The sequence below is a fragment of the Brassica rapa genome, chromosome A07 (genome assembly GCF_000309985.2).
Source record: "Brassica rapa cultivar Chiifu-401-42 chromosome A07, CAAS_Brap_v3.01, whole genome shotgun sequence".
Taxonomy (NCBI): Eukaryota; Viridiplantae; Streptophyta; class Magnoliopsida; order Brassicales; family Brassicaceae; genus Brassica; species Brassica rapa.
This window is the reverse complement of record NC_024801.2, coordinates 22,189,930-22,215,407: the sequence shown is the minus strand read 5'-3', so window position 1 is coordinate 22,215,407 and position 25,478 is coordinate 22,189,930. Positions and strand designations below refer to the sequence as shown.

General features: G+C 35.9%; 5 protein-coding genes across 14 annotated transcripts; 4 read left to right on the top strand and 1 right to left on the bottom strand.

Moving 5' to 3' along the window:
* The first annotated feature begins 256 nt into the window (after positions 1-256).
* On the top strand, positions 257-1,942 carry NAP (NAC transcription factor 29). Of its 3 annotated transcripts, none has more exons than XM_009107348.3 (4): positions 257-499; positions 857-1,014; positions 1,096-1,376; positions 1,462-1,942. In XM_009107348.3, the coding sequence occupies exons 1-4, from the start codon at positions 489-491 to the stop codon at positions 1,825-1,827; spliced, it is 816 nt and encodes a 271-aa protein (XP_009105596.3). In that variant the 5' UTR covers positions 257-488; the 3' UTR covers positions 1,828-1,942. The 3 variants fall into 3 exon arrangements, with proteins under 3 accessions (XP_009105596.3, XP_033130543.1, XP_033130542.1); XM_033274652.1 differs by having other exon boundaries at positions 340-496; positions 854-1,014; positions 1,105-1,376; XM_033274651.1 differs by having other exon boundaries at positions 396-496; positions 854-1,014.
* A 234-nt stretch (positions 1,943-2,176) lies between these two features.
* RGA9 (disease resistance protein TAO1) lies at positions 2,177-9,258 on the top strand. Of its 8 annotated transcripts, XM_033274613.1 has the most exons (12): positions 2,177-3,470; positions 3,560-3,611; positions 3,721-3,768; positions 3,854-3,892; positions 3,965-4,013; positions 4,117-4,286; positions 4,367-5,119; positions 5,212-6,316; positions 6,418-6,723; positions 6,899-7,966; positions 8,042-8,110; positions 8,212-9,258. In XM_033274613.1, exons 7-10 carry the CDS (start codon positions 4,647-4,649, stop codon positions 7,853-7,855), a joined length of 2,841 nt encoding a protein of 946 aa, XP_033130504.1. In that variant the 5' UTR covers positions 2,177-3,470; positions 3,560-3,611; positions 3,721-3,768; positions 3,854-3,892; positions 3,965-4,013; positions 4,117-4,286; positions 4,367-4,646; the 3' UTR covers positions 7,856-7,966; positions 8,042-8,110; positions 8,212-9,258. The 8 variants fall into 8 exon arrangements, with proteins under 8 accessions (XP_033130504.1, XP_033130501.1, XP_033130507.1 ...); XM_033274610.1 differs by lacking the exon at positions 3,721-3,768; XM_033274616.1 differs by lacking the exon at positions 3,721-3,768 and having other exon boundaries at positions 2,177-3,611; positions 6,899-7,410; positions 7,690-7,966.
* Positions 9,259-11,375: 2,117 nt separating this feature from the next.
* On the top strand, positions 11,376-14,133 carry LOC103830927 (methyltransferase-like protein 7A). The gene is made up of 6 exons (XM_009106750.3): positions 11,376-12,570; positions 12,790-12,885; positions 12,987-13,205; positions 13,499-13,595; positions 13,661-13,723; positions 13,808-14,133. The coding sequence occupies exons 1-6, from the start codon at positions 12,250-12,252 to the stop codon at positions 14,005-14,007; spliced, it is 996 nt and encodes a 331-aa protein (XP_009104998.1). The 5' UTR covers positions 11,376-12,249; the 3' UTR covers positions 14,008-14,133.
* A 9-nt stretch (positions 14,134-14,142) lies between these two features.
* Positions 14,143-21,603, top strand: LOC103830926 (transcription factor MYB105). The gene is made up of 3 exons (XM_018652982.2): positions 14,143-19,001; positions 19,075-19,446; positions 19,553-21,603. The coding sequence occupies exons 1-3, from the start codon at positions 18,683-18,685 to the stop codon at positions 19,753-19,755; spliced, it is 894 nt and encodes a 297-aa protein (XP_018508498.1). The 5' UTR covers positions 14,143-18,682; the 3' UTR covers positions 19,756-21,603.
* LOC103830925 (cyclic dof factor 5) lies at positions 21,555-23,542 on the bottom strand. The gene is made up of 2 exons (XM_009106749.3): positions 23,309-23,542; positions 21,555-22,755 (listed from the first exon to the last, which is right to left on the bottom strand). Exons 1-2 carry the CDS (start codon positions 23,477-23,479, stop codon positions 21,766-21,768), a joined length of 1,161 nt encoding a protein of 386 aa, XP_009104997.1. The 5' UTR covers positions 23,480-23,542; the 3' UTR covers positions 21,555-21,765.
* Between the last annotated feature and the right edge of the window lie 1,936 nt (positions 23,543-25,478).

Genomic DNA, 25,478 nt, shown 5'->3' with positions numbered 1-25,478 from the left:
ATCTTTTAGGAATAGAGGAAGTAACTCATATATCTCTACCCTTTACAATAAATGTTCCATAGAAGTAAATACTGAATTCATTACCATATAACATAATTATTTAGGGTCAACTTAATTATTCTTTTAAAGATCACATGATTATCATGAAACAAAACATTATTTAACTCAAATTCCTTTTTAAGCTGTTTAACCGTGACTGCTCTCGATGACCATTTCAAATTTTTATATAGTCCCAATATTATAGGGAAGAAAAGCAATAGGCGACTAGAGATAATGGATAGGACATTCCTAGGAAGATATTAGTTATATTTAAATGGCAATGTACCAACCAATAAGAAAGAAGTGACGCACACTAAACGACGTAAAGCTCAAGCATATAAACCCAACCTTCTCGCCTTTAACATTTCATAAACCTTGAAAACATCAAACACAAAAGAAAAAAAAACACACTTCCTGTTTCATTAGATTCTTCTAGTTGTCCTAAGATCATGGAAATAAACTCCAATAAGGCTGCAATAAGGCTGCTTCTGCAATAAGGCTGCTTCTGCAATCGCAGATAGTGTCATAAGTGGCCAAAGGTTCCATTCTTATGTGTCTTCTGGTGGGCCTCGGTGGTTGGCGATGATGCTTGATGAAGAAGCAACCTCTTCTTAAGCTCTTACAACATTAGTGTACTCGGAGACTTCTTTCATTGTGGAAGAAGGTTACTAAATCTCTCTTTTCTCACTCACGTTGAGTTTGTGTTCTATGGGACCTACTGGTTTCCAATTTGTTATGGTTTTTCTTTTGGTTGTTGTCTCAAACCTCGTATGGGGTAAAACTCGTTTTAAATTACTCAATGACAAAAAAAAAAAAACTCCAATTCTACTACACTCCCTCCAGGATTCAGATTTCATCCAACCGATGAAGAGCTCATCGTTCACTATCTCCGAAACCAGACCATGTCCAAGCCATGCCCTGTCTCCATCATCCCAGAAGTAGATATCTACAAGTTCGACCCATGGCAATTACCCGGTTCGACCCGGTTATTCTATATTCTCAGTTGTAGATTTCTGGCTTTGGCTTTGATGTTAACTCTCTTTTACTTGCTTACAGATTTAACAGAGTTTGGAGAAAACGAATGGTATTTCTTCAGCCCGAGAGAGAGAAAGTATCCGAACGGAGTCCGGCCAAACCGGGCCGCTGTTTCGGGTTATTGGAAAGCAACCGGTACAGACAAAGCAATTCACAGTGGTTCGAGTAACGTGGGTGTCAAGAAAGCTCTCGTTTTCTACAAAGGCCGACCTCCCAAAGGGATCAAAACTGACTGGATCATGCACGAGTACCGTCTCCACGATTCACGTAAAGCATCAACCAAACTTAAGGGTTCAATGAGGGTAAGGAGAGAGAACTGAACAACAACAACAACTCATGTGTTTATTTTATAACTTGCTTCCTGAAAATGTTGTTTTTCCTTTGCAGTTAGATGAATGGGTACTATGTAGGATATACAAGAAGAGAGGAGCAGGGAAGCTTCTAGATGAAAAGGAGGGTTTCATGGATGATGTGCAAATCGACGAGACGTTAGCAGCTGTTACAAACGAAGCAGATAGAAGAAATGAGGAAGAGATAATGATGATGACGTCGACAAAACTTCCAAGAACGTGTTCGCTTGCTCATTTGCTAGAAATGGATTACATGGGACCCATCTCTCACATTTTAACACCGTTCGATCTTCAACATTTTGATTTGAACGGCATGAACGAGTCTGGATGGTTTGGTGATCTACAGGTTAACCAAGACGAGATCTTGAACCATCATCGTCAGGCTAGTATGTTCCAGTTTTAGTGGTGAAAAGAGATCTTGGAAAGTTAATTTGGTACATGAAAATTGTAAAAAAGACCCATATGAATGTGAAATGAAAACATGTTTAATTATAAAATGAAGCTGTTTCAGCGTATGATAGGCGGAGTCATGGAGTTTTTTTACATTATACTAACTTTTTTTGATCACTAACATTATATTAACTAATAAACAAAAACTATTTTGTATTATTTGATGATTGAAAAGGATATAAAGAGAGATTAAGATTACGTTAGCTAGGAACGACAAAAGTCGATGACGTGTGGATGAACCTGCGCCAGATGCATTGCATTTGGTTCGTACTTATCTTTGTCGTTTATTTTAGACAACGAATGTAACTTGTCATCATCGTACTTTAAACCGCACACTTTGATTCAGTCTGCGCAGACTCAAACCATAATGGATAGAAAGGCACATATCATAAAATTGTGGGTCCTTTTGGCTGATTTCAGCTTTGACCGGTTTTGATGTACCAAAATACATTTACAAAAACCAAAACACCAAGACTCTTAAAGTTGACAAAAAGAAAAGAAAAGAAAGAACACACTAAAAGTGAACCATTTCTACAAAAGATTGTTAGACTGCTCACAAACATAGGCTGATCACGAAGAGATCAATATCTCGAATCTTTAATATCCTTATTGTTTAGATTCAAAGCTTATCAGAGGGTTGATTGGCAAGTGCTCTAAAAATACTGTAGAATCTTTTTACACCCCAAATTATTTTTAAAGCATAAAATATTTTTCAAAGGTATAGATTTTTTTTCATATTTCTTTATTTTTCAAAGGTATAGATTTTTTTTTCATATTTCTTTATTTTTGGTTGTATAAAACAATAGATCTAGAATACTTACTTTTGGCTTTAGAATTTTTTATTTTGAACCATGGCTTCAGAAATTTATATGTAAGTTATTAAATCTTTTCAAACCTAAAGCCAAAATCTTATATCAAAATTATTCACAACCACGACAAAAAAATCTATAGATACAACTCCTTCCAATCAACTCCAACCACTTTTCAAGTTAGATTAATGGAATATGATCTGCTTCTCATATCATATTAAATTTGAACTTTATAAAAATTATTACTTCATTAAGAATAGTATCCCAACTTGACAAATCACACAATCAATAAAACTAAATAGAATAGTGGCGACGAAAGCTACGATTGGAACGTGGTCCAGAGTAATGGAATCTTGAAGTTCATTGGAATATTAGGCCCATTAAAGCCCAAATCGTTTCCCCTGAGAGTGAATCAATTGCTGCGTTAAGCTGAGGCATCGTCGCGGTCATCATCAATTCATCATCGTCGTCGAACGTGGAGCTCAACTACTAAACCAGATCGACTCTGTTCTCGTCGGAATATCCTTACGGTTAACCGGCGTTACTCATCCACCTTTTCATTTCCGGTTCTTATCTGTTTGATCATATGCGTGGCTGCTCGTGTGTCGAGATTGTTAATGGAAGTTTCCAAGTGTGATTTAGAGTTGCATCAATTTCTTAGATATGATTCCGTCAGTGGACTCTTTATTTCGAATCACTTGTTGTTTAGATGAATGATGATACTCCAGCTGAACAAAAACGATATCAACAAGGTTTCAGATGAAATGGAGAGTCATAATAGTGTGAGGTAATCTTGGATTGTTCAGTTTGAGTCCATCACTAAAGTTTAATAGGTATGATCCTGAGCAATTGTTGGGATTGGAATATGCGATGAAGAAAAAGTATGGAGGATTGTTGCCTAAGAAGATTCCTTTGAAATCTATCTAAGGTAGCTTTAGTTTTCACCATTGATACATAGAAGTATTATTTTTTAATACTGTTATCTACCATGATACATTAGAGAAAGCTGATTCAGATGTATTCATGTTTCATTCAAGGGCCATGTGTGTTCTCTTTGTTTTCCTGCTACTGTCTCTTTCTATGTGGTGTGCGATTTTTACATAAGAGCACTTAAAGTAAGCAAAAAATAAAAGAAGAAGCTAATAGCTTGAATTTGCCATTTTTAATCAGCAAAAAGGGCATTTGGAAGCTCTCCGGCCAAAACTACAGGTTAAGTTGAAAGCTCTCTTTGTTTTCTCCACTTGTCTCTTTGTTATTAATATCTATCTGTTCACGCAACAGCCAACCCCGCACCAGCAACCAAGAGCAAGACGAATGGCTTTATCTTCAGGTGACGTTAATTTTTTAAAGATAAATGAACTCACAACCTTGTTTTCTTGATACCATTTGACATATATCAACTCAAGTCATTCAATGCATTTGTCTGAAATCAGACGCTGACGACAACGAACCTCTAGATGATCACCAATGTTGCGCATCAGCTGTTGAAAATACCAACTTGAAGGATGATGGAGGCAGCTATGCTGACGCAAAAGATAACATCAAATAGAGATCTCTTGGGGGAGCAAAACAAACAACATCACAAGGCCAATTTGCAAACCAAGTAATCCATCAAACTTCTTCTTAATGATTGATTCTTTACACAAATCAAGTAAATTAACTCATCTGAACAACCTTGCTTAGACATGAGGCCCAAGATTACAGTAATAGATCAAGTAGAGACTAAAGGGCCCTTGTGAGCTTACCCAGAAGTGGAGTCTCTCAAGCCTCAACCTTTTTGCGGGGTTGGTGGTGGAAGAAAAACTATGTAAGTCAACTTTTTAACCACTTTATAAAAAAATTTAAAAATTTAAAACTTGTGGTACTACATCAAAGATTGGCAGGGAGTCTCCCTTTTCATCTATACTATACATAAAGTTTTTTTAACACAAGAAAGACTTGACTTGAGAGTTGGATCTTTTTCATGGCTCTTTATCCTTCGCCTTTGCCTCGCAACTGGATACATGATGTCTTTCCAAGCTTCCACGGGGCAGATGTTCGCAAAAAAATTCTTAGTCACGTTCTCAAGGAGTTCAAAAGAAGGGGGATCGACACGTTCATCGATAATAACATAGAGAGGAGCAAGTCTATCGGTCCCAAACTCATAGAAGCTATCAGAGGCTCGAGAGTTGCGATCGTCTTGCTCTCAAAGAACTACGCGTCTTCCACATGGTGCCTGAACGAGTTGGTGGAGATTACCAAGTGCAGAAGAGAGTTTGGTCAAACAGTGATGCCCGTTTTCTATGAAGTCGATCCATCTGATGTGAAGAAGCAATCCGGAGAGTTCGGGAAAGTCTTTCAAGATATCTGTAACGGTAAAAAAGAGGAGGATACTAGGACATGGAGAGAAGCTTTGGTGGAAGTGGCCACAATAGCTGGAGAGCATTCGAGCAACTGGTTAGCCCTCTTAATCTCCATTAACTTTCTTGCAACTGCTTAGCCTTCATGACAGTGTAATGGATGCGTTCTTTATCTGACTCTGTTGCTAGGTGTAGTGAAGCGGAGATGATTGAAAAAATTGCGGCTGACATCTCAAACGTGTTGAATGATTCTGTTCCATCGAACTATTGTGATTCCTTAGTTGGGGTTGGAGCTCACATGGAAAAGATGAGGTCCTTGTTAAGCCTAGAATGTGATGAAGTGAGAATGGTAGGGATTTGGGGTCCTGCAGGAATTGGCAAGACAACCATCGCCAGGGCTTTATATGAAAATCTTTGTAGTAACTTCACCCATACAGCTTTCATGGAAAGTTTAAAAGGAGGTTATACTAGAAATTACCTCGAAAATTATGAGTACATGTTGCAGTTACAAGAACAGCTTTTGTCTAAGACATTCAGTCACAAGGAGTTGAAGATAGGTCACTTGGGAGTGGCACAAGAAAGATTGAAAAACAAGAAAGTGCTTATTGTTCTTGATGATGTGGATAGGTTAGTCCAACTAAACGCCATGGCAGACAAACCTGAATGGTTTGGTTGTGGAAGTCGAATTATCATTACAACGGAAGATCTAAATCTCTTAAAGGCACATGGGATCGATCATATTTACAAGGTGGATTATCCAATTGATGAAGAGGCACTTCAAATCTTCTGCACATATGCTTTTGGTCAAAACTCCCCTGAAGATGGTTTTGAGGAGCTTGCACTGGAAGTTACAAACCTTTCTGGGAAACTCCCATTGGGATTAAGTATAATGGGCTCCTACTTCCGGGGAATGTCCAAGCATGAGTGGATCAATGCACTACCAAGGTTAAGGAGTAGGCTTCCTGATGATATTAAGAGTATTTTAAGGTTTAGTTATGACGCATTATGCGATAAAGATAAAGAATTATTTCTTTATATAGCTTGCTTTTTCAATCTTAAAAGCATTGAGACACTAGAAGATCATCTTGAAGGGACATTCTTGAGCTTGAGTCATGGGCTTCACATCTTAGCTGAAAGATCTCTAATATCTCGCGAGTATGGATTTGTAAAAATGCATAGTCTGCTAGTACAACTAGGTAGAGATATTGTTCTTAGCCAATCTATGTATGAGCCTGGAAAACGTCAATTTTTGGTTGATGCTAAAGATATCTGTGAAGTTCTCGCTAATGAAACAGTAAGTTTTCACATTATTCCTTGTTGTTTTGTTCCCTGCAAACTAAATTCATTATTTTGACTAACCATCTTTGCTCTTATTTCATCTTTTGTCCTTTGCAGGGTAGTGAAAGTGTTGTGGGCATGGATCTTGACTTATCTGAGATCAACAGAGAATTTAATATAAGCGATATAACCTTCAAAAGAATGTGTAATCTCCAATTTTTAAGATTCTACTCAAGATTTGATGATAATGGTGACAGCAAATTACACTCTCCACAAAATCTGAAATACCTATCACTGAAACTTAGATTACTACATTGGGATTACTTTCCGGCCACATCTTTGCCTTCTAGGTTTAGTACAGAGTTCCTCGTCGAATTAAACATGCGTAACAGCAAGCTAAATAAGCTGTGGGAAGGAGTTCAAGTAAGTAACTATTTCTCAACTAAATTTTCGTTTTCTGTTGAGTATAAAATCTATTTTATAACTTTTATTCAAGCTTGGTCTCATGTTGTCTGAGCGTATTATTGTTAATGTTTTTTCACTACTAAACCGCATTTGCAATTTCCCTTGAATGATGTCTTTCTCTTTGTGTGGGCAGCCTCTTCAAAATCTCAGGTGGGTGGATTTGAGTCATTCCTCAGACATGAAGGAGCTTCCTGATCTGTCAACTGCCACTAATCTCTTGAGTTTGGATCTCAGTTATTGCACAAGTTTGATGGAACTACCCTTTTCAGTTGGGAATGCAACTAATCTCTTGATATTGAATATCGAGTATTGCAATAATCTGGTGGAGATACCCTCCTCTATCGAGAATATTCATAATGTCAAGATATTTTTCGCTGGGTGCTCAAGTTTGGTGAAACTCCCCTCTTGTGTATGGAACATCACTAGTCTCACCACTTTTAATCTCCAGAGTTTCTCTAGTTTGGTCCAGAGCCCCTTAATGTGGAATGCCAAGAATTTCCAGGAGTTAGATCTCAGTGGATGCTCAAGTCTGAAGATACTCCCCCCTATTGTAATCGACACTAAATCCAAGGTCTCGCTTCTCAATGGATACTCACACTCGGCAGAATTCCCATCCTCTGTTGGGAGTGTCAATAATCTTATTGAATTGATTCTTAGTAACTGCTCAAGTCTGGTGGATGCTAATAGCCTAGGAATATTGGATCTTAGTGGATGCTCAAGTCCGACCAAGCTTCCCTCGTCCATTGGTTCCATTGGAAATTCCAATGGTTTCCGTAAAATGTTGAATTTTACTGGATGCTCAAGTCTGAAGAAGCTTCCCTCCTCTATTGGGAGTGTCAATAATCTTTTTGAATTGGTTCTTAGTAATTGCTCAAGTTTGGCGGAGCTTCCTGTTTCTATTGGGAATGCCACTAGTCTAAGGACATTGGATCTTAGTGGATGTTCAAGTCTGGTGGAGCTTCCTGCTTCTATTGGGAATGCCACTATTCTAAGGACATTGGATCTTAGTGGATGCTCAAGTCTGAAGGTGCTCCCCTACTGTATTGAAAAGCGGTGTCAATCACCTGATTTCAGTTTGAAAGGACGGTAAAGCCAGAGGTTCTTCCAACCAAACTCAACTTCCAGTCTCTTGGTGCACTTGATCTCCCAGAAAGGACAATAGGCAAAAGTTTCCATAGAAGCCTTCTGCCTAAAACTGCAGGTAAAGTGAAAATTAGCATTTTTGTTTCTCCTTGTTTCTTGTCGGTTTGACAGTAATATATATATCTGCTCACAGAACATCCAACCACGCATCAGCAACCAAGAGCGAGTGGAATGGCTTTAACCTCAGGCGATAACACTAAAGGTGATGTATTTTTGGATATGAATTCATAACCTTGTTTTCTTGATTGATTCCATTTGACATATCATTTTAAAAATCCATTCAATGCATCTGGTGAAAATCAGACACTGAGACTGACAACAAAGAACCTCTCCGTGACCAATCTTGCTCATCAGCTGTTGACAGTACCAACTTACAGGATGGTGGAGGCATCGATGGCGGACGCTGTTGAAATTGAACATTTGATTAAGTACTACAGAAGAAGAATGAAGAAGAAGAAGATCCAATAAGAGTAGCTGCAAAGAAGAAGAAGCTGAAACTTGGATCGCAAGAAAAGGAGGAAGAAGAAGAGGCAACCAACGTGGACAACAAGAAGTCAACGACAAAGTTTGTTTGTGTAACCACAAGTTGCACAATAAGAAGAAGAACAAGAATTGGTGTTAGTTTAGTTAAAAGCTAACCAAGTTAAGTTGTTGGGAAATAGTTGTTAGGAGTTGTTAGATTCGTTAATGTCTATGATAAGCATTGCTTGTAAGAATAGTCTAGTGTCTTAGGAACATAGACTAGAAGAAGTTGTGCAAGTTTGTGTGTTGTTGTTGTAAAAGATATCCAATTCTAATTTAAAAAAAAAAACAGTTGGAGAAAGAGAAAATGTAGACATACAAAGATAAACTCTCTTCTCTCTACCAGAAAAAAAAACATAAACGAGAGAATAAAGAGCGTGTGAGTGTGTGCTTGTGTGATGATAAAACACAAAGACAAAAACAGAGAGTAAGAACAAAACAGAGTAACAAAGATGATGGTGAAGCAAAAGACAACATCAGATCGTGAACAAACATTCAGAGATCTTTGGAGGAGCAAAACAAAACAATAATGGTGTTTCCTTCTTGACTTTACCTTTCTAAAGTAACTTTGGGATGTTACCAGTTACCACTATTAAAATTGAAGCTAGTATACGTTCGTTCTAAAACCTATAATACTTGCTTTGCTTGAAGTTCTCAGCGTCCTCCTCTTTCTACCGTCTTGATTCCGTCTGTTCTTTACGGTGCTTTTGTGATCAAAAGTACTGACTCAAAGATGCATTTTAGGTAGCGCAGCCAATTTGTTCTATCTTACAATTATGTAAGACTTTTAAATGTGAAACGTGACATAATAAGCTTTATAGTGGTTTATTCTTTTGTTGTTGTTTCCTTCTTGGCTTAACATGTCTCAAAGTATGTAACTTAACTCTAATCTAATGACATCCTTATCCCAATAGCTTTCATAAGATCTTGACTGTGCAGAAGTTGGTTGCATCTGGAAGTTTATTTCTTGATCTGAGTGACTTCTTGTATCAGAAGAGATATGATACTGTTAAGAGCTTGGTATGTACATCAGGATGCTCCAGGTGAACATCACAGAAGAGGCCGGAGGTATATTAGGTGGTTTAACTCCTTCGATTTTAAACTCAGTGAGGCAATCTTATTGGAAAGAGGTATGTATGTTTATGAGCTCGATTTTGCATCCTTCTTTTGACTGATTTTTCACAAGTCTCAAAGTTGTGATTGGTGATTTCAAGATTAAGGCGGTTTGATAAACGAACGGCAAAAGCTGAAAAGGTGCTGGAGATTTGCATTGGGACAGGTCCTAATATGAGATAGTTACATAGCTCGTAATGTGAATATAACTTTACTTGGGTTGGATCTAAATCCCAATATGAAGAAGTACACACGGAAAGCAGTTGCCAAAGCAGGATTGAAAACCAAAGACTTTATCAAGCAAGGAGTAACTGGCCTCGTTCGTTTGTACATCTGTCAACTCCATCCAAATGAACCATCCAAATGATCCATCTAGGTGATTCATCCAAATGATCCATCTGGATGTAGTTTGATTATGTTCGTTTCTCTATCCAGATGGAACATCTAGATGAACTTATGTTCGTTTACGCATCTCTATTTCTATTTGGATGAATTTAATAAACAAATGACTTATATATTCGGTTTTGGCGGAAATCAACATTTTTCCGGTCTAGCGGGTAGCGGGAAATTGCATTTTTGCGAGAAATTGCGTTTTTCGGTTTTGGCAGGAAATCACGTTTTCCGGTTTTGGCGGAAAATTTTGTTTTTTCGGGAAATCGCGTTTTCCAGTTTTGGCGAAAAATTGCATTTTTTCGATTTTGGCGGGAAATTGTATTTTTTCCAGTCTTGGCGGGAAATTGCATTTTTGCGATTTTGGCGGAAAATCGCATTTTTCCAGTTTTTGCGGAAAATTGTGTTTTCCGATTTTTGCGAGAAATCACATTTTCTGATTTTGGCGGGAAATTGCGGTTTCTGGTTTTGGCGAGAAATTGTGTTTTCCGGTTTTGACGGGAAATTGTGTTTTTCGATTTTGACGGAAAATTGCGTTTTTCCAGTTTTGGCGAGAAATTGTGTTTTTGCGATTTTAACGGGAAATTGTGTTTTTCGGTTTTGGCGGAAAATCCCATTTTTTCTTTTTGCGGAAATTTGCGTTTTTTTTTGTTTTGGTCGAAAATCTCATTTTACGGTTTTGGCGGAAAAGTGATTTTTTACGATTTTGGCGAGAAATTGCGTTTTTCGGTTTTAGCAGGAAAATATGTTTTTGTGGTTTTGACGAAAAAAATTGTTTTTTTGTGAAGATGCTCCGTGAAGACTCACCTTCACTTGGATGAAAATTTTATATGAGTTTTCACAAATGGAGTTGGGTGATCTATTTGGATGTAGCATTAAAATGCACTAAACGAACATCGATTTGCATCTTTACCCAAATGGATCACCTAGATGAGCAAACGAACATACCAGTGTAACTTTTACATTATTAAGATATATGTTGGGGCTTAAGTGTCTTACATACCGCCCATGATATTCAAGCCCGAGCCCATCTTCAGAGTATCCCAAACTATAACATAAAGTTTTAAAAAATTATAGTTTATGAAAAAAATAAATTTCAAATTCTTAGTGTATAACTTTTATAAGTAATTTTATAAATAAAACTAATAAAATTGTATGTTAAAATGATAATTACATAAAATTAAACATAAAATTTTCTATTTAATTAACATGTATTCATCTATTTGTGTAGAATTCAGAGCGAAGCATATATCTAACTCTAAACTTTTTAGTGTTTTTGATTTGTTTTATTTTATACGGATATTGATTTTAATATTTGTTTTGTTCCAAAGACTTACATAAATCTAAATTTTTTGATCGAATTGAAATAAACGATGAATTGAATAAGAATTAACGGATAAAAAATCCCGTCCGAAGGAGACATTGCATGAATATATTATCGCATGTGACAGTTGTACACAACAGTATTATACTCAAAAGATAACTTACTTAATCTGCATTAGGTACACATATATATATATTGTACTCAAAAGATAACTTAATTAATCTTTCTTGTTGCGTAACTGATGTGGAACAATACCAATCATAAACCAGGATCATTTGCTAAATTATAAATTATTATACTCAAACGAAAGAGAGGATTTACATAAACGTTGTTTAGAAAAGACGAATACAAAAACGTGTGTTAATATATTAGAGAATTGTATTGAAACGACTAGTTGGATAAATAGCTATGACGATGATCCTGCATGATGATTGTACATATTCAATGATATAAACAAGTTTAAATGATAAGTTCAAAACAACAAGTTTAAATGATGTTAAAAAAAAAAAATTCATCGAAAAGACTATTTTATTAATCAGACTTAAGTTAGCTTGGGTAACTATATCGGAATCTTAACTAAAAAAAAAGTTTAAATGATGGTTATTGTCTATTTTATATATGTAGAACAGATAAGTTTAATAATGATATATGGGTGTCTTTGTTGAATATTTTTCTTTTGGGTCAAATTTTGTGTAAGATAATTGTTGTATAGTTTTAAATTTACAACTCGGCACCGTCCGAGGTTGAGTTCCATGTGCTTGATTAGATTAGATTCCCTAGAAATCCAGAGATAATTGTAAAGTGCTGTGAACAAAAGCAATCAATAAAAAACACTTAAAAAGAAAATACAGTTAGAGTTTATATATTGATTATGTGAATGAATAATTTATAATTTATAAATCTTTATTTGTATAACTTTAAAATCTGTTTTCTTTTTCTCTTTATAAATATTTTTTTATCTACTAAAGACATTTTTCTAAAAGACATATGGAATGTGTATTTTATTGGCGCACCATGATTTAAGTCCATCCCGAATTCACATAAATACTTGGTCTGAGGTTTGTATGATTGTTGTGGCCAATATGATGATGATGATGAAGACTCGAGTGTTTTCAAGGCCTTTCTCACTGGTGCCGTCGCTCAAATACCCGCCTCGCGGAGTAGTTAGAGCTTCACGAGATCATGTTCGTGCGGACAATCTAAAAAGTCACAGTCCTTCAGGCTGTTCATGTGGAAGAAAACATTTTCTTGAAGCAGCTAGCCCGACGAAGCCCTTGCTTCCCCTCTATTCTCCTAATGCTTCGCGATCCAAGGTGGTTTATATTTCTTTTTATCCTTTTTTCTAGATTCATCTTGAGTGTAGTAAACTAACTCGATTACAAGTAACGAATGTGTTTCTTTTGGGAGAAAGATTTAACGGGTTGTCTTCAAATGCCAAGTCTGGTACTCTGATTGAACATAATATTTTTTTAGAGCCATTGCACTTGATATGTGGGGAAAATGTATAATTGAGTAAATTTTATCTGCACTAGGATGTTTTGGGAACATTTCAGCATCAGAGGCCAGATTGGTACAAGGAGCTTTTTGCTTGGTTCTTGAGCACAGGAATGCGATCTTATGAAGCAGAGGTCAGTCTTATGACATGGATTCATCACTCTTTAATCCGTTTCTTGAGGTTTCAATTCACAACCAGAGTTTCTTGTTTTGTGTTTGTGTGTTAATTGATAAGATCGCCGGTTACAAGAGGAAACTGTTCGATAATCTGACTGCTAAAGCAGAAAGAGTGCTGGAGATTGGTGTTGGTACAGGTCCTAATCTGAAGTACTATGCAAGTAATGAAAACGTCTGCGTTTTCGGTATGGATCCAAATCAAAAAATGGAAAAGTACGCTTGCGAAGCTGCTAGAGAAGCCGGACTGAAACCTGAAAACTTTAGATTCATGCAAGGAGTAAGTCGTGTGGTACATAAAATGTTTGACTGTGAGCTGATATGAATCTTTTTATTCACACAATAATTAAACTGAAAATTTATGATAAGCCTCCTCTTAACCTTAATCTTTTTGGAGATTAAAGTTATCTTAATCAACCATAATTTATATATTAAAGATAGCAAAACTTATTAGTTAAATATTTCTAATTGTACACTAATTCAACTACCCATAGTCATATTTCTATATCAGAGACCTTTCTTCCCATTACAATCCTCTGATCTTACTTTTCTATTGATCTTGTTTGTCACCAGGTAGGAGAAGCTATACCATTAGATGATAACTCTGTGGATGCAGTCATTTCAACACTTGTCCTGTGTTCTGTCCCAGATGTTAAGCAAACACTTCAAGGTAATTCCCATAAACCTCAAAAGAGATATCATCTGATAATATCTTCAACCAAGTATTATTTTCAGAGATCAAGCGGGTTCTGAAACCGGGTGGGATATTTCTGTTCATCGAGCATGTAGCGGCTGAAGGTATAACCACATTTTCACATCATAGGCCTAGAAATCAATATGTTATACAAATTTAAATCTAAAAGTTGCGTTTTTGGGGTGCAGATGGAACTTTTTTCAGGCATGTCCAAAATGTATTGGATCCACTACAGCAAGTGGTTGCAGACGGATGTCATCTGACAAGAAACACCGGCTTATACATTGCCGGTGCTGGTTTTAGTGGTGGCGCTGAGATCAACACTGCGGCAATGTATAGCTTCCCTTGGATAATTAGACCTCATGTTTATGGAGTTGCGTATAAGTAACTATGCAAGTAAGATGCAAAAGGTGTATAATTTCATGATCGTGTGCTAAATTATATTTTCAGAATTCTCTTGTATTAAGCAACTTCTTGTTAATTTGTGGCAATTTTCTTGGACTTCTTCAAATAATTATGGTGTAGCCGTGTAGCGGTTGGATTTCATCAAATCAACTTTCTGTCTTGATAAAATGCAAAAGCAATAGAGACTGAGAAAATTAAATTTATTTAGCTAGTCAAATTTCAAGGTTTCCCATTCTTGTTTCATAATGTTTTTGGCGAGATGTAGGATGTCACATTGACATCTGAACTCGTTATTTATATTTGTTTTTTTACTTTCAGTCGGCTAGTGGTTTCCATATTCCGGAGAGAGACGGAGTTCAAATGGTTTCCATATTCTTAAATTATGCATTCTTCAAATTCTAGGACTGCTGTTATGAGTTAGGTTGCGATTGGTGTCATAACTTTCATGGCTTTGGAAGGTTTGACAGCCTTAACAGCCATTTTTTTCTCTAATCAAGCTTTTTTACACCAAAATCAGTACTTTCCTCAGGGGCTGCTGTTGTGATTTTTGTTATACTTGCTTCATGTCTCGCATTTTCCTCAATTCCATGTTTAAAGTTTGCTTCCTTGTTTGTAGGAACTGTTAGTTGCGATTTGCTTCATATATAAATGAGATAATTAAAAGGAAAAGGCTGAGAAATTGGCCTGAAAGCTACGTGTGTTCTAAGTTCGGTTTGCTAGTGCTTTTGATCAACAGTGATAATTCTGCCCTATGACAAGCTACGACGCCGTTTCCTCAAATCTCTCCATTCTACGCTTCGATCCTTCTAACCCATCGTTTCTCTTTATCTGCTTTGTTTTCTGTTACGAGAATTTAGGAGAGAGTAAAGATTCTTCTTAACCAACCTCCGAATGGAGTAACTACCATTAATTAGGACACCGCCCGACAAAGAGTTTTATGCCAACGCATCTCTTGCTGGCCTCACTTCCTTGGTCCTTCATGCAACCTCAGCCATGTCTCGTTGCTACTTCCTAGTAGTGAACTCTACTGCTAAATCATAGAAGATGAATGCCCATTTAATCTGATTATCTAAATCTCTTTCTATTAGCTTGAACAATCCAAAGGCAGATTGGTATTTCGAGATTTACTGGTGAAGGACTTGAGGGATGACTTTGATGTTTATTTAATGGAATTCTTCTTATTGATGTTTTTTGGGTTAAATTTTAAATTAGGGTAAATTGTTGGAAATTGATCTTTGTGCTTTTAAGGTAAAATTTTCATGTTAATACCCATTTTTTTTTTTTGAGTTTTAGCAGATTTAAAAAAAAATCCAAACCGGGTTATATACATATTACCGTTGCAGACTGTAGGTGCAGACCGAATATGAGAACATTGTGTTATCTCCACTTCCTTTATTTTACTTCACTTGTTCATTTATACAGTACTCACTCATTTGTTATCCTCTTTTAATGTCCAAGATCCACCATGTTGTATGAATCTTTTTTGTAGGGTTATATCATAAATGCAATTAAATCCAGTCAGAGTAAACTGTTTTGTATTTTTCAGCCAAAAGAATAAACGGTCAGTAACTTGTAATAAAACAAATGGTTCGGAATAAAAAAGATGTATCAATTTATACGCCGTTGATAATCTTCAGAAAAATCTTGTAAATTCATGAAATTGATAAACTCCAACGACTATTTTTGGTTTCTATTTACTTCGCTTATATATATATATATATATATATATATATATATATATATATATATATATATATATATATAATAAATTCTGATGAACAAATGAATTTTCTTTTAGTATATTGATGAGGATTTATGCCTATCCGGATCCCAAGCAAGCCTATTAAATTAGCTACTATTGGCTGTGTCACTCACTATCTGCTCCGAAATTGTCGACATATAATGGAGCAATGCGCGTGTAAGTGGCTATAGTAAAATGAGTAGCATGCACGTGGTGTTTGTTCGACATCGTACGCCAAAATCGGGCCGTGGGGTCGAATATGTTCACCACAGTAAACTTGAAAATGTTTTCCTGTTGATATTAACTGGATCCTGTGCATCTTTATTTTCTGATTTTTGTTTTCTTTCCCAACATTAGTTGAAAATTCACGACAAAACCACCTTATTTCAGTGGCTTACCAATGAGGGACACCGGTGAAACTGAAAACATCTTATTGATTCAAATAAATTAATAATATTTAATAATACAAATGACTTGAGGAAAATGACAAAAGGAGGAGGTGCATGGTGCAATTGCGTGTCTGATTCTGTTCAGTCCGGAGCATTGGCAAATAAACAATCACTTAGAACATCACAATTTAATGCGATAGTTTTAGTTGTATGTAAGATATTGTAAAAAAATTATATGAAGAATAAGACACAAGCTTTTATTTGAGCGTATTGCATTATAATCTTTTTTGTAAAGGTACTGGTCCAATATTACTCAATTTGCTAAAGTGTTAATGATTCATGTCAGTAAATAGTTAGTCCCTTTGATAAAATGTAACGAGCCATATTAACATCTATTTATGATATGAATTTGATGCAAGATTTTTCAAAAAAAATTGATGTAATATTATGATTAATTTAGAGCATAGGACGTGCTCAGTTAATCTCAGCAGATGGACTGTACAAATCTGCAACCATTATGAACCTGAGATTATTATCCCAATATTTATTGTATTCCTCTGCCGACTGAACTTTATGGTCAAATAAGAAAACATCTACTTTAAGTTTGAAGTCTCACCTATTTTCTTTGTTTTTATACGACTTTATCCGCGTACCACCCACCATGTGCTAAAATGAAGTCTCTATGCACAATTAATTCAGAAAAGTTTATTTGTCTTGATTTTAAAATTTGTAGCAGAAGTTATGAAAGGGAGTATTAACTGTATTATGACGTGATGAATAATAATTATTTAGTGGAAATTCTAAGAATCAAGATTCTAACCGATCCCTTGCAAAATTATTTATTGCAGCGCCTTTGTTTTTCACAAGAATTTATGCAGCGACTTTCATATATGCAATAGATGGTTGGATAATTAGTGTAAATCAAAGCCTTGAATGGTGACTAAGGAAATGAGGAAAAACATTAAATCATATTCTTTTTTCAAAAAAGGCTATGTTAAACAATAAAAATTCAGAATCAGAGTAGTGAAACCAAACATTCTATCAGTGCATACATCATTTATAAATAATATTTTTTCTTTTTCATTCTTTCTTGTTTTATTTTTGTGGAGAACAAAATTATTATTCACCAAATTTAGGAAAGAAAAGAACAATAATTCCCATTCATATTCATTTTTATTATTTTGTTATTCTTTCTTTTTTGTTATTCGTTTTCCCTTCTATTATTTTTTAAAATTTTACCAGTTAGATCCAAAGTGGAAACTTGAAATTCGTGAAGTGATCTCTAATAGAAAACCGGCCTTCATTATTCTGAACATAATCACATGCACATGTTGAAAAATAAAATCACATTCATGTTAGAGATCCGCCAATTAGAGATAGGGTTTTGAATTGAAGAGAGAGCGAGAAGTGTGGAGAGATTAGTGAAAGGATAGGTGAAGTGTGTTTGAGAAAAGTGATCGTGGTTAGAAGAGACAGAAGAGTCAAATCACATGCGGCCAGTTAGTTGTGACTACTTCATATGTTTAGTTTCACCCTTAATAGTATTCCCACTTTCTTTATAGAGCCATGGAAACGAATCAATGTATATTGTCATTGTCAGTGGCATTTAAGTGAAATTTGGAAAAGAAAAAAAAGTGAAAAACAAAGATCCATAGAAGCCGGGAAAAAGAAAGTGGAGAGACCATAAAGAGAACGAGCTTAGGTTTCTTCGAAGTGTCTCTTTCTTGCTCCTCACACGTGAGATGAAACTAACCGTTTTCTACATTGACTACAGTTTAAATAATAGAGATCAGAATAATGGGTCAGTCAATTAACCATGTTGGTTTACAATACATTTTGACCAGCAAGCAATCATAGTAGGTACTAGTACGTAACATTGATGTTTCGTTAGAGACAACCAAAACGATAGCAAAGTTGAGCTAAAAAGCGGTTTACGGATGTTTAACAACTTTCCGTATCTCTTTCACTTTCCGAAACAGGCAAACACATCTTACTTTCAATCTCTTTACGGTTTCACATTTTTGGCCAGTTTTTAACGATGTTTAAATATTTTGACGACGTTTTATCAATTTCTAATGAAGATTTTGTTATACATGTTTGCTAAACTTTTTTTTCTTCTGGATAATTGCTTTGCTTATAACTTAAAACAATAGATAATATTATGTACACATTACATTAAATTAAAAAGCTAGAATTTTTTAACACTTTATTTAATTAATAAGCTATCAAATCAGTTCGTGATGCAGATTTGATTATATATAGGGGATTAGGAATCTGCATCAGCTATCAAATCAGTTCGTGATAGTCCATAAACTTTTTAACAGTTGCCTAACTTAACATTTTGTCAGCAAACACGGTCACAACATATACATACACGCACATAGGTTACAGCCGTACGTAATAATATCACACAAATATCAAATAGTAAGAAATAGTATTTAACAGTTGTCATTTCTCTCCATTACACCTCGGTTCCTGTCTTCTTCTTCTTCCAGATAACCTCATCACTAACCAACAACAACATTGTGATGTCGGAAGACCATCGCCGTTGGATGGATCAGACTGCCTCATGTGGCTATTTCTCTTTAGACATTAGCAACTATCAGCATATTGGTCACTCCTATGCAAGTAATAGAGAAGAAGAGATTAAAAACCCTAATCAAAGTAATTACGGTAAGCGCAGCAAGAAAGATACAAGAGTCTGTGGAAGCTTTAGACACTCGTCAAAAGCTTCGGTGGTGAGAGGACATTGGAGACCGGATGAAGATGCTAAGCTGAAGAAACTAGTCGCCCTCGACGGACCCCAAAACTGGAACCTCATCGCCGAAAAGCTCCAAGGAAGATCCGGTAAGTAAAATACTCTCTTTATTAGCTTCTCAAGATTTAAGCTCTTGATGTTTTTGGTGTTACTGTTAAGCAGGGAAAAGTTGTAGGCTTAGATGGTTTAACCAACTAGACCCCAGGATAAACAGGAGAGCCTTTAGTGAGGAAGAAGAGGAGAGGCTAATGCAAGCTCATAATCTTTATGGTAACAAATGGGCGATGATAGCAAGGTTTTTCCCGGGAAGGACTGATAATTCTGTGAAGAACCATTGGCATGTTATAATGGCTCGCAAGTTTAGAGGACAATCTTCTGTTTACCGCAGGAGGAAGACGGTGATTCCTCTTAAGCCACTCGTTAACCCTAATCCTCAGTACTCTTGCAATGATTTTGATCCTTCTAGGTCAGATACGATCCACCTTGTTAGTAATGACAAGAACCACCTTATGTTACCAATTCCTTGCTTCCCAGGTTTGAGATTGTCCTCTATTTCCTTAATTTGGTTTTGTTTGAAATTTTAGTATCCTAAAGTGCATGCGTTTTTGTATATATTCCTTTTGTTTTGTAACGTTTATAGGTTATGCTCATGGAAATGAGAGCCCGTTGATGTTGGGAATGCTTGAAAACCAAATGATGGTGGACGACCACTCTGCACGGACACGAGAGGCTACTACATTCGATTTTTTAAACCAAACCGAGAAGTGTGAGATGCTTGGTGAGGGCATGAATGAGCAGAAGAAACCACACTTTTTCGATTTTCTTGGTTTGGGGACAGTGTGATCATCATCATGAACAAGAGAGAGAGATTAGATTAGTTAGCAAAAGTATAAGATGATCCAAGTCTATTCAATGTAGTTTTGTCGCGCTAATTAATTGATTAATTTTGTCCTTAACTAGTCCCATGCAACATTCTTAAAGCCGTGTTAGTTACGCACGTACCACTCTTTGGTGATTTAATGCTTATGCCAAATTGTCTCACTTTCAAACGAAAAGATGATTTGAATTATAAACATGTACCACTTTATAGTTCTAACTAGCTCTATAACTTATACGAAAATGTCGCATTCCATCATTAATGTGGAGTGGGAGTAACAACATGTTTCGTATATGAAGGGGAAGGTGACATGTTAAAGAAGGGACGATGATGTGGAACTAAGAAGCGACAAAAAGGAAAGTAACAGAGAGATCTGAGATAGAGAAGTCAAGTTAAAGAGAATAATGTACGTTTGTATTTATTTGGAGTATGCAGAAAATTAACAACCATGCGATATTGATGAGGTCACACAACTTGCAAGATTCAGGCTCACAGCCTCAGCTTGTGCAACAAAAAGTCCAAACATCTCTATTCTTAATTATTCTCACACCATTGCATTTTTTTCGTTCCCTCCAAGCAAATTTTTTTTCTCCTTTCATTGATTCTTATGCTAGCTAACTTATGCATCTCATCAACCCAATGTCTCCTTCTCCATCTACTCATTATTTTTGTACTAATCATTTAGTTTATTTCCTGATATATGTATGTATATTTTTTTTTTTAAAAGCAAGATACTATATATAGCTGTATACGTCATTATGCTTTTAAGAGCAACTCCAACAAGGAGTTTTCATAGAATTTCTACAGATTATATGTAAAGATAAAAATTAAAAAAAAGAAAGAGAAACTGAGAAATGGTCCTCAATAAAGAGCTTCTAAGAAACTCATCTCACACTCAAATTCCATATGTCTACTTTAAATTACTTTGATTTACAAAAATGTAAAATTAAACCGATCTCTTATATATGTAAAATACAAAAATCTAGAATCTGAAAAAAAAATTGAACCGAATCCAAATAGATAGCCAAACACCCATACCAGATTCCTACCATTGCAATGTACTTTTAATTTAATTTTAAAATAAAAAGCCTTTAAAATGTCAATTACATTATCTTTAGTGTCAAAATAATTGTGAGATTGTCAATTTACAGATTTCCAAATAAAATGTGTAATTTTGTTTGTATGTGTATGCAGCATTTAGAGAGTTCATACAGCTTATGAAGAGGTCAAAGCAGAGCTCTTGATTAATGGGAAGTCCGTACTTTGTTTTGTACCATTAGCTGTTTTAACCATATCACACTTAAAAGTGGAGTGAAATTACATAGCATACAAAAATGAATACTAGTAAGAGATTTGCAATAATACTAGTGAATATGAAAAAGAAAGGAAAGGGACATTGAAAAAGTGAGAATAATATTATCATTTCAGAAAATCAGACTTTATGCTCTTTTTAGGCTTTTTCGGTGTTAGTAGTGGTTGGATTATTGTTTTGTTTTTTTATTGTTCTTAATACAAGAATGAAAGTGAAAGATGCTCTGCTTTGTTCTTTTTCTTTGGTTTCGTATTCCATTTTTCCTTATCTCTTATCTTAATCTAAGTTGACCCATTAATTGCAAGCTAATGATCTAAAACCTTTGTGTTCTCTCATGCATTAGTAACCAGAGGGGTCGAGACGTTAGGTATATAAATTATTTGGTGGAATCATGGGCGAAAACGTAATTGTAAGTTCGTCTGTTCTTCCCCAACGTGGCAGATAGATAAGGGAGATATTAATCTAAAAGTTTATATATATGTTGCAACTTCAACACAACAATGGAGAGAAATATTTACAACTCCAACATACTATATCTGATCTTAGTTCGAAACAACAAATGATCTACACAGCTTTACCTTATTTGGCAAGGTAACAATTAGCTTAATCAAATCTCTCAGAATTCATGAATATTCGTATCTATATATACTATATCAGTGCTTGATTATTGTTGCATGTTCTCCCTGAAGTTCATTGATCTAGACATCGCTGCAGGGTTTGCTTGTAGATTGATAGACGTTTCGGGAACGAAGCTTCTTCTGTTACTACCCTTTGTTTCAAATCCATTGAACAGACTGAATCCTTCTGTTTTTCTCTCGGGCTTTGGCGACCACACCGCGGTCTTAGTAACTTCGCTAATGCTAAGAGTTTCTGAAACCAATCTTTCTCGTGTTGTAATAGAAGCATCTCTCATTCCTCCTCCTTGTGTTTGATCCCTTGATCGTTTCCCTAAGCATGTTGGAGTCTCTGAGGTAGGCCATACAGGAACCGTGCAGCCCCAGTAGAAAGGTATAGGGTAGAAATTAGCATTAGGACCCGCTGGACTCCATTGGTAAGGCCAAGGGGAAGAATTATTCGGAAACATTACTTGCGGAGGAAGAAAGCCTTGACCTGTTTGGTGTTGTTGAGAAGCTGAATCAGCGGTTATCTTTGTATCTCCTGGCTGATGCTTACCAGTCTCTGTAACCGAGGATTCTGAAGAACCGAAACTGAGGATCGTTCCCAAGTTGTTGTTATTCTCATAGTCCTCAGAGGTGACATGCAAGTAATGGTTCGAAGAAGGCCATCCTTTGTTCTTGCGGCGGCCAGAACCAACGGGGACGTTTCTCATGGATCCACCAGCAGTCCAGTACCTCTGACAGTTCCGGCAGAAGTAACGTGGCTGGCTCACGTTGTAGTTGTTGTAGTAACAGAATTTGGTGTTTGCGCTTTCGCACCTCGGACATGGAAGTATCTTGTCCGGTTTCTTGAGAGTTGTTGGTTTATCAGCTGCTGATGTACTTGTTGTTGTGAGCTCGCTCTGTTGATCGGTGTTAGTCTTGGAGCTTAATGGTGATAAAATCTCAGATGCTGCTTTTGGCGGTTCGTTAAGATGGGATAATGTGTAAGGATCCTTGAATCTGCTACTTTCTTGCTCGTTTTTATCAGCGAGAACCTGAAAATTTTGCAGAATTTTGATTAGGGTTTAGCAATAGCCAATAGCCATGTGTTAGGGTTATAAAAAAGTCAAAAAAATAACCAATTCTTGTCTTTTATTAGTAATGGATGCATGGTAAAAATGGTGACCGTTAAATTTGCTACCCCAGGTTAGCCAGGCTCAGTATATATTTTTAATAATCAAGAAGTTCTGAGCCGAGAAATCAGTAATCTCCTAATCCAACCCTAATACTTTGAAGACTATAAACAATAGCAAGGATTTGGGTAAATTTTTTTAAATAAATTGGTTGCTTATGTTTATATTTTAGCTGCCTTAACGAATATTTCACTTGGTTCTATGCCCAAAACCAGTTCTGGTTCCTATGTCCGAAACAACTACGTGTAATAATTAATCCGCTCCAAGTGTCAGTTGATCCTATGATCTCTAAATTTTCCCTATAAAACTTTTCAAGTTGACCTAACAAAACTTGATTCAAATCTCTGTTCGTTATAAGTTATTTAACACAAAACAAAAGAGAGAAAAAAAAAAGACAAGAACTCGCGTGACATACCCTGTCTGGTCTGATAGAGGGAGAACAAGAAGACGAGGAAGACGAAGAAGCTTCCTTGCTCTGGTCGGAACCACCATGAGCTGCGGACAACGGCGACGGATCATAATGATTCACAGCTGAAAGAGATGTAATTGTCGTACCAAACAACTTTATATCTCTAGATTTAGACATCTTTTTCAACTTAAGAGATCTAGCTCCTCTAGAAATATGGTTGGTCTTGAATCGTTTTCTCTGTTTTTTAATCAGATATAGAGGAATAAAAAAAACAATATGAAGAGAATACAAGGGGCTGAGGTTTGGTATTAAATGACCGATAGTGCGTAGGAAAGAGAGAGAGACCTGTGAAATTTCGAGAGCCACATGTTGTTTTACAAAGTGGGCTTTTAAAGATCTTTTTCACGCTCTTTTTGATTCCCCGTTCTAGTGCCGCTATAAAGATTTGCCACGTCGGATTTCTTTATTATTTAATGAAAAAGAGAAACACTTGGTTCTGGGTGTCTGGTTAACAAAAAAAAAGCATTTTCAGAATATTTATATAAAAATTACTTCTTTATTTAAAAAATTGTGTCTGGAAAAAAAAATTAATGACGTAAATGCATTGAAAAAGAGAAACCTAAGCAAATGGTAAAAGTCAGATGTAAGTATATGAAAAAGTCATACTAATAAACAAAAGCATTTGAAGAAAAGGGTTACACCTATGATCCGTATTGACAGCTTGGTTGTTTACTCAAGTTCATACTAATAAACCAAACTCGACGTTATAAATCTATTATTGACGTATGTATGCATAGTCTTGGTTAACAATTTCTGTCGATCATTATAAATGTATAATGCTCTTTGTATATATTTATAATCAAGATGTGGCTGTAAAAAAAACAGAGTGGATGTAATCCGACAAGGCATAACCTGTCAGTGCCAAGCTGTGTAACACGTGGCACAGGCCCCACATCGTCTCCAAACACCCTACATTCTCTGCCCACGTCAGCTGTAATAAAGCACGTGCGGATCGGTCCATTTTTTTTTAATATTCGTCTGCCAGAATCTTGATGTTAGTCATGCATGTGACCAATAAAAATACAACACGTGTCCGAAGAAGAGGAACATAGTTGATGTGTAGTGTAGACTATGTAGTGTATCCAAGGATGCATCATTGTGCTCTTTAATAAAAAGTAACGTAATTAATTAATAAAAATTTGTTGAAAAGCTGTGATAGTCAGAAAAACTATGTTCTGGTAGTGACTGACACATGGGATTTCCAGGTAATGAGATAAGACTGGACCATATCATTTTCTCTTATCCCATTAACTCTTTTGGATCGTCTTGTCTCTTCCTTTGCCATTGTTTTCGTATTTTTCAAACTTCAACTATGCCTGCGTGATTACTTTCCGATGTGCAGTGAGGAGAAAGACAAGAACAAATAAGTGATCGACGAAAATGATTGACATTATGAAAATGGATAACATTTGTTAATTCCAAGGTCCAATGTTTTCATATACTTGTGAATACGACTGTACTTTAGTTTAAAAACAAGACGATGATTTGAAAACTATATACACGGCTATGTGCCTATGGAAAACCTTGATCTGGATAAACAAATGATTTCTAGTTTTATTTTTCAATTCTTTTCTGTTGTTTGAAAGAAGCAAGTAAACATAAAAAGGGTTATATCATATTTCATATACCATTTCCCCTCGGAATTTGGGAACAAAATGCTTCTGAGAATGTGTTGTTTTAAGCGAGGAGGCTCCTAATTTTGAGGATGGACTTCATATTTCCAAAACCATAAACCTGGGCATAGGGGGGTAGGGGTTGATATTATAGGCCCTTTAAACGAAAACGAAAAAAGTCCAAACTATGGTGGCCCAATCTGCAGTTTCGTATTGAGGCGCATTGAAATTTGAATAGGATTCTTGGAGTCCTCTCAAAGAATCAAGGCTCATGACATCTTAAGAGAGGAACAACCAACCCCAAAAAAATCAAAAGAATCAAGGCTCATGGTCCCCTCCAGAAAGCAACATCAGAAAATTTAGGCACCCACACAGCATTTTTCTAACTTTTTTCCAGCGGATTGTTTATTTTCGCAATTATTTTTCTGATTTTTCAGTGTATTTGTAAATTCTTAAGTTTATATACCTACAAAACAACTCTGCTAAGCTTTTATATTATTTAT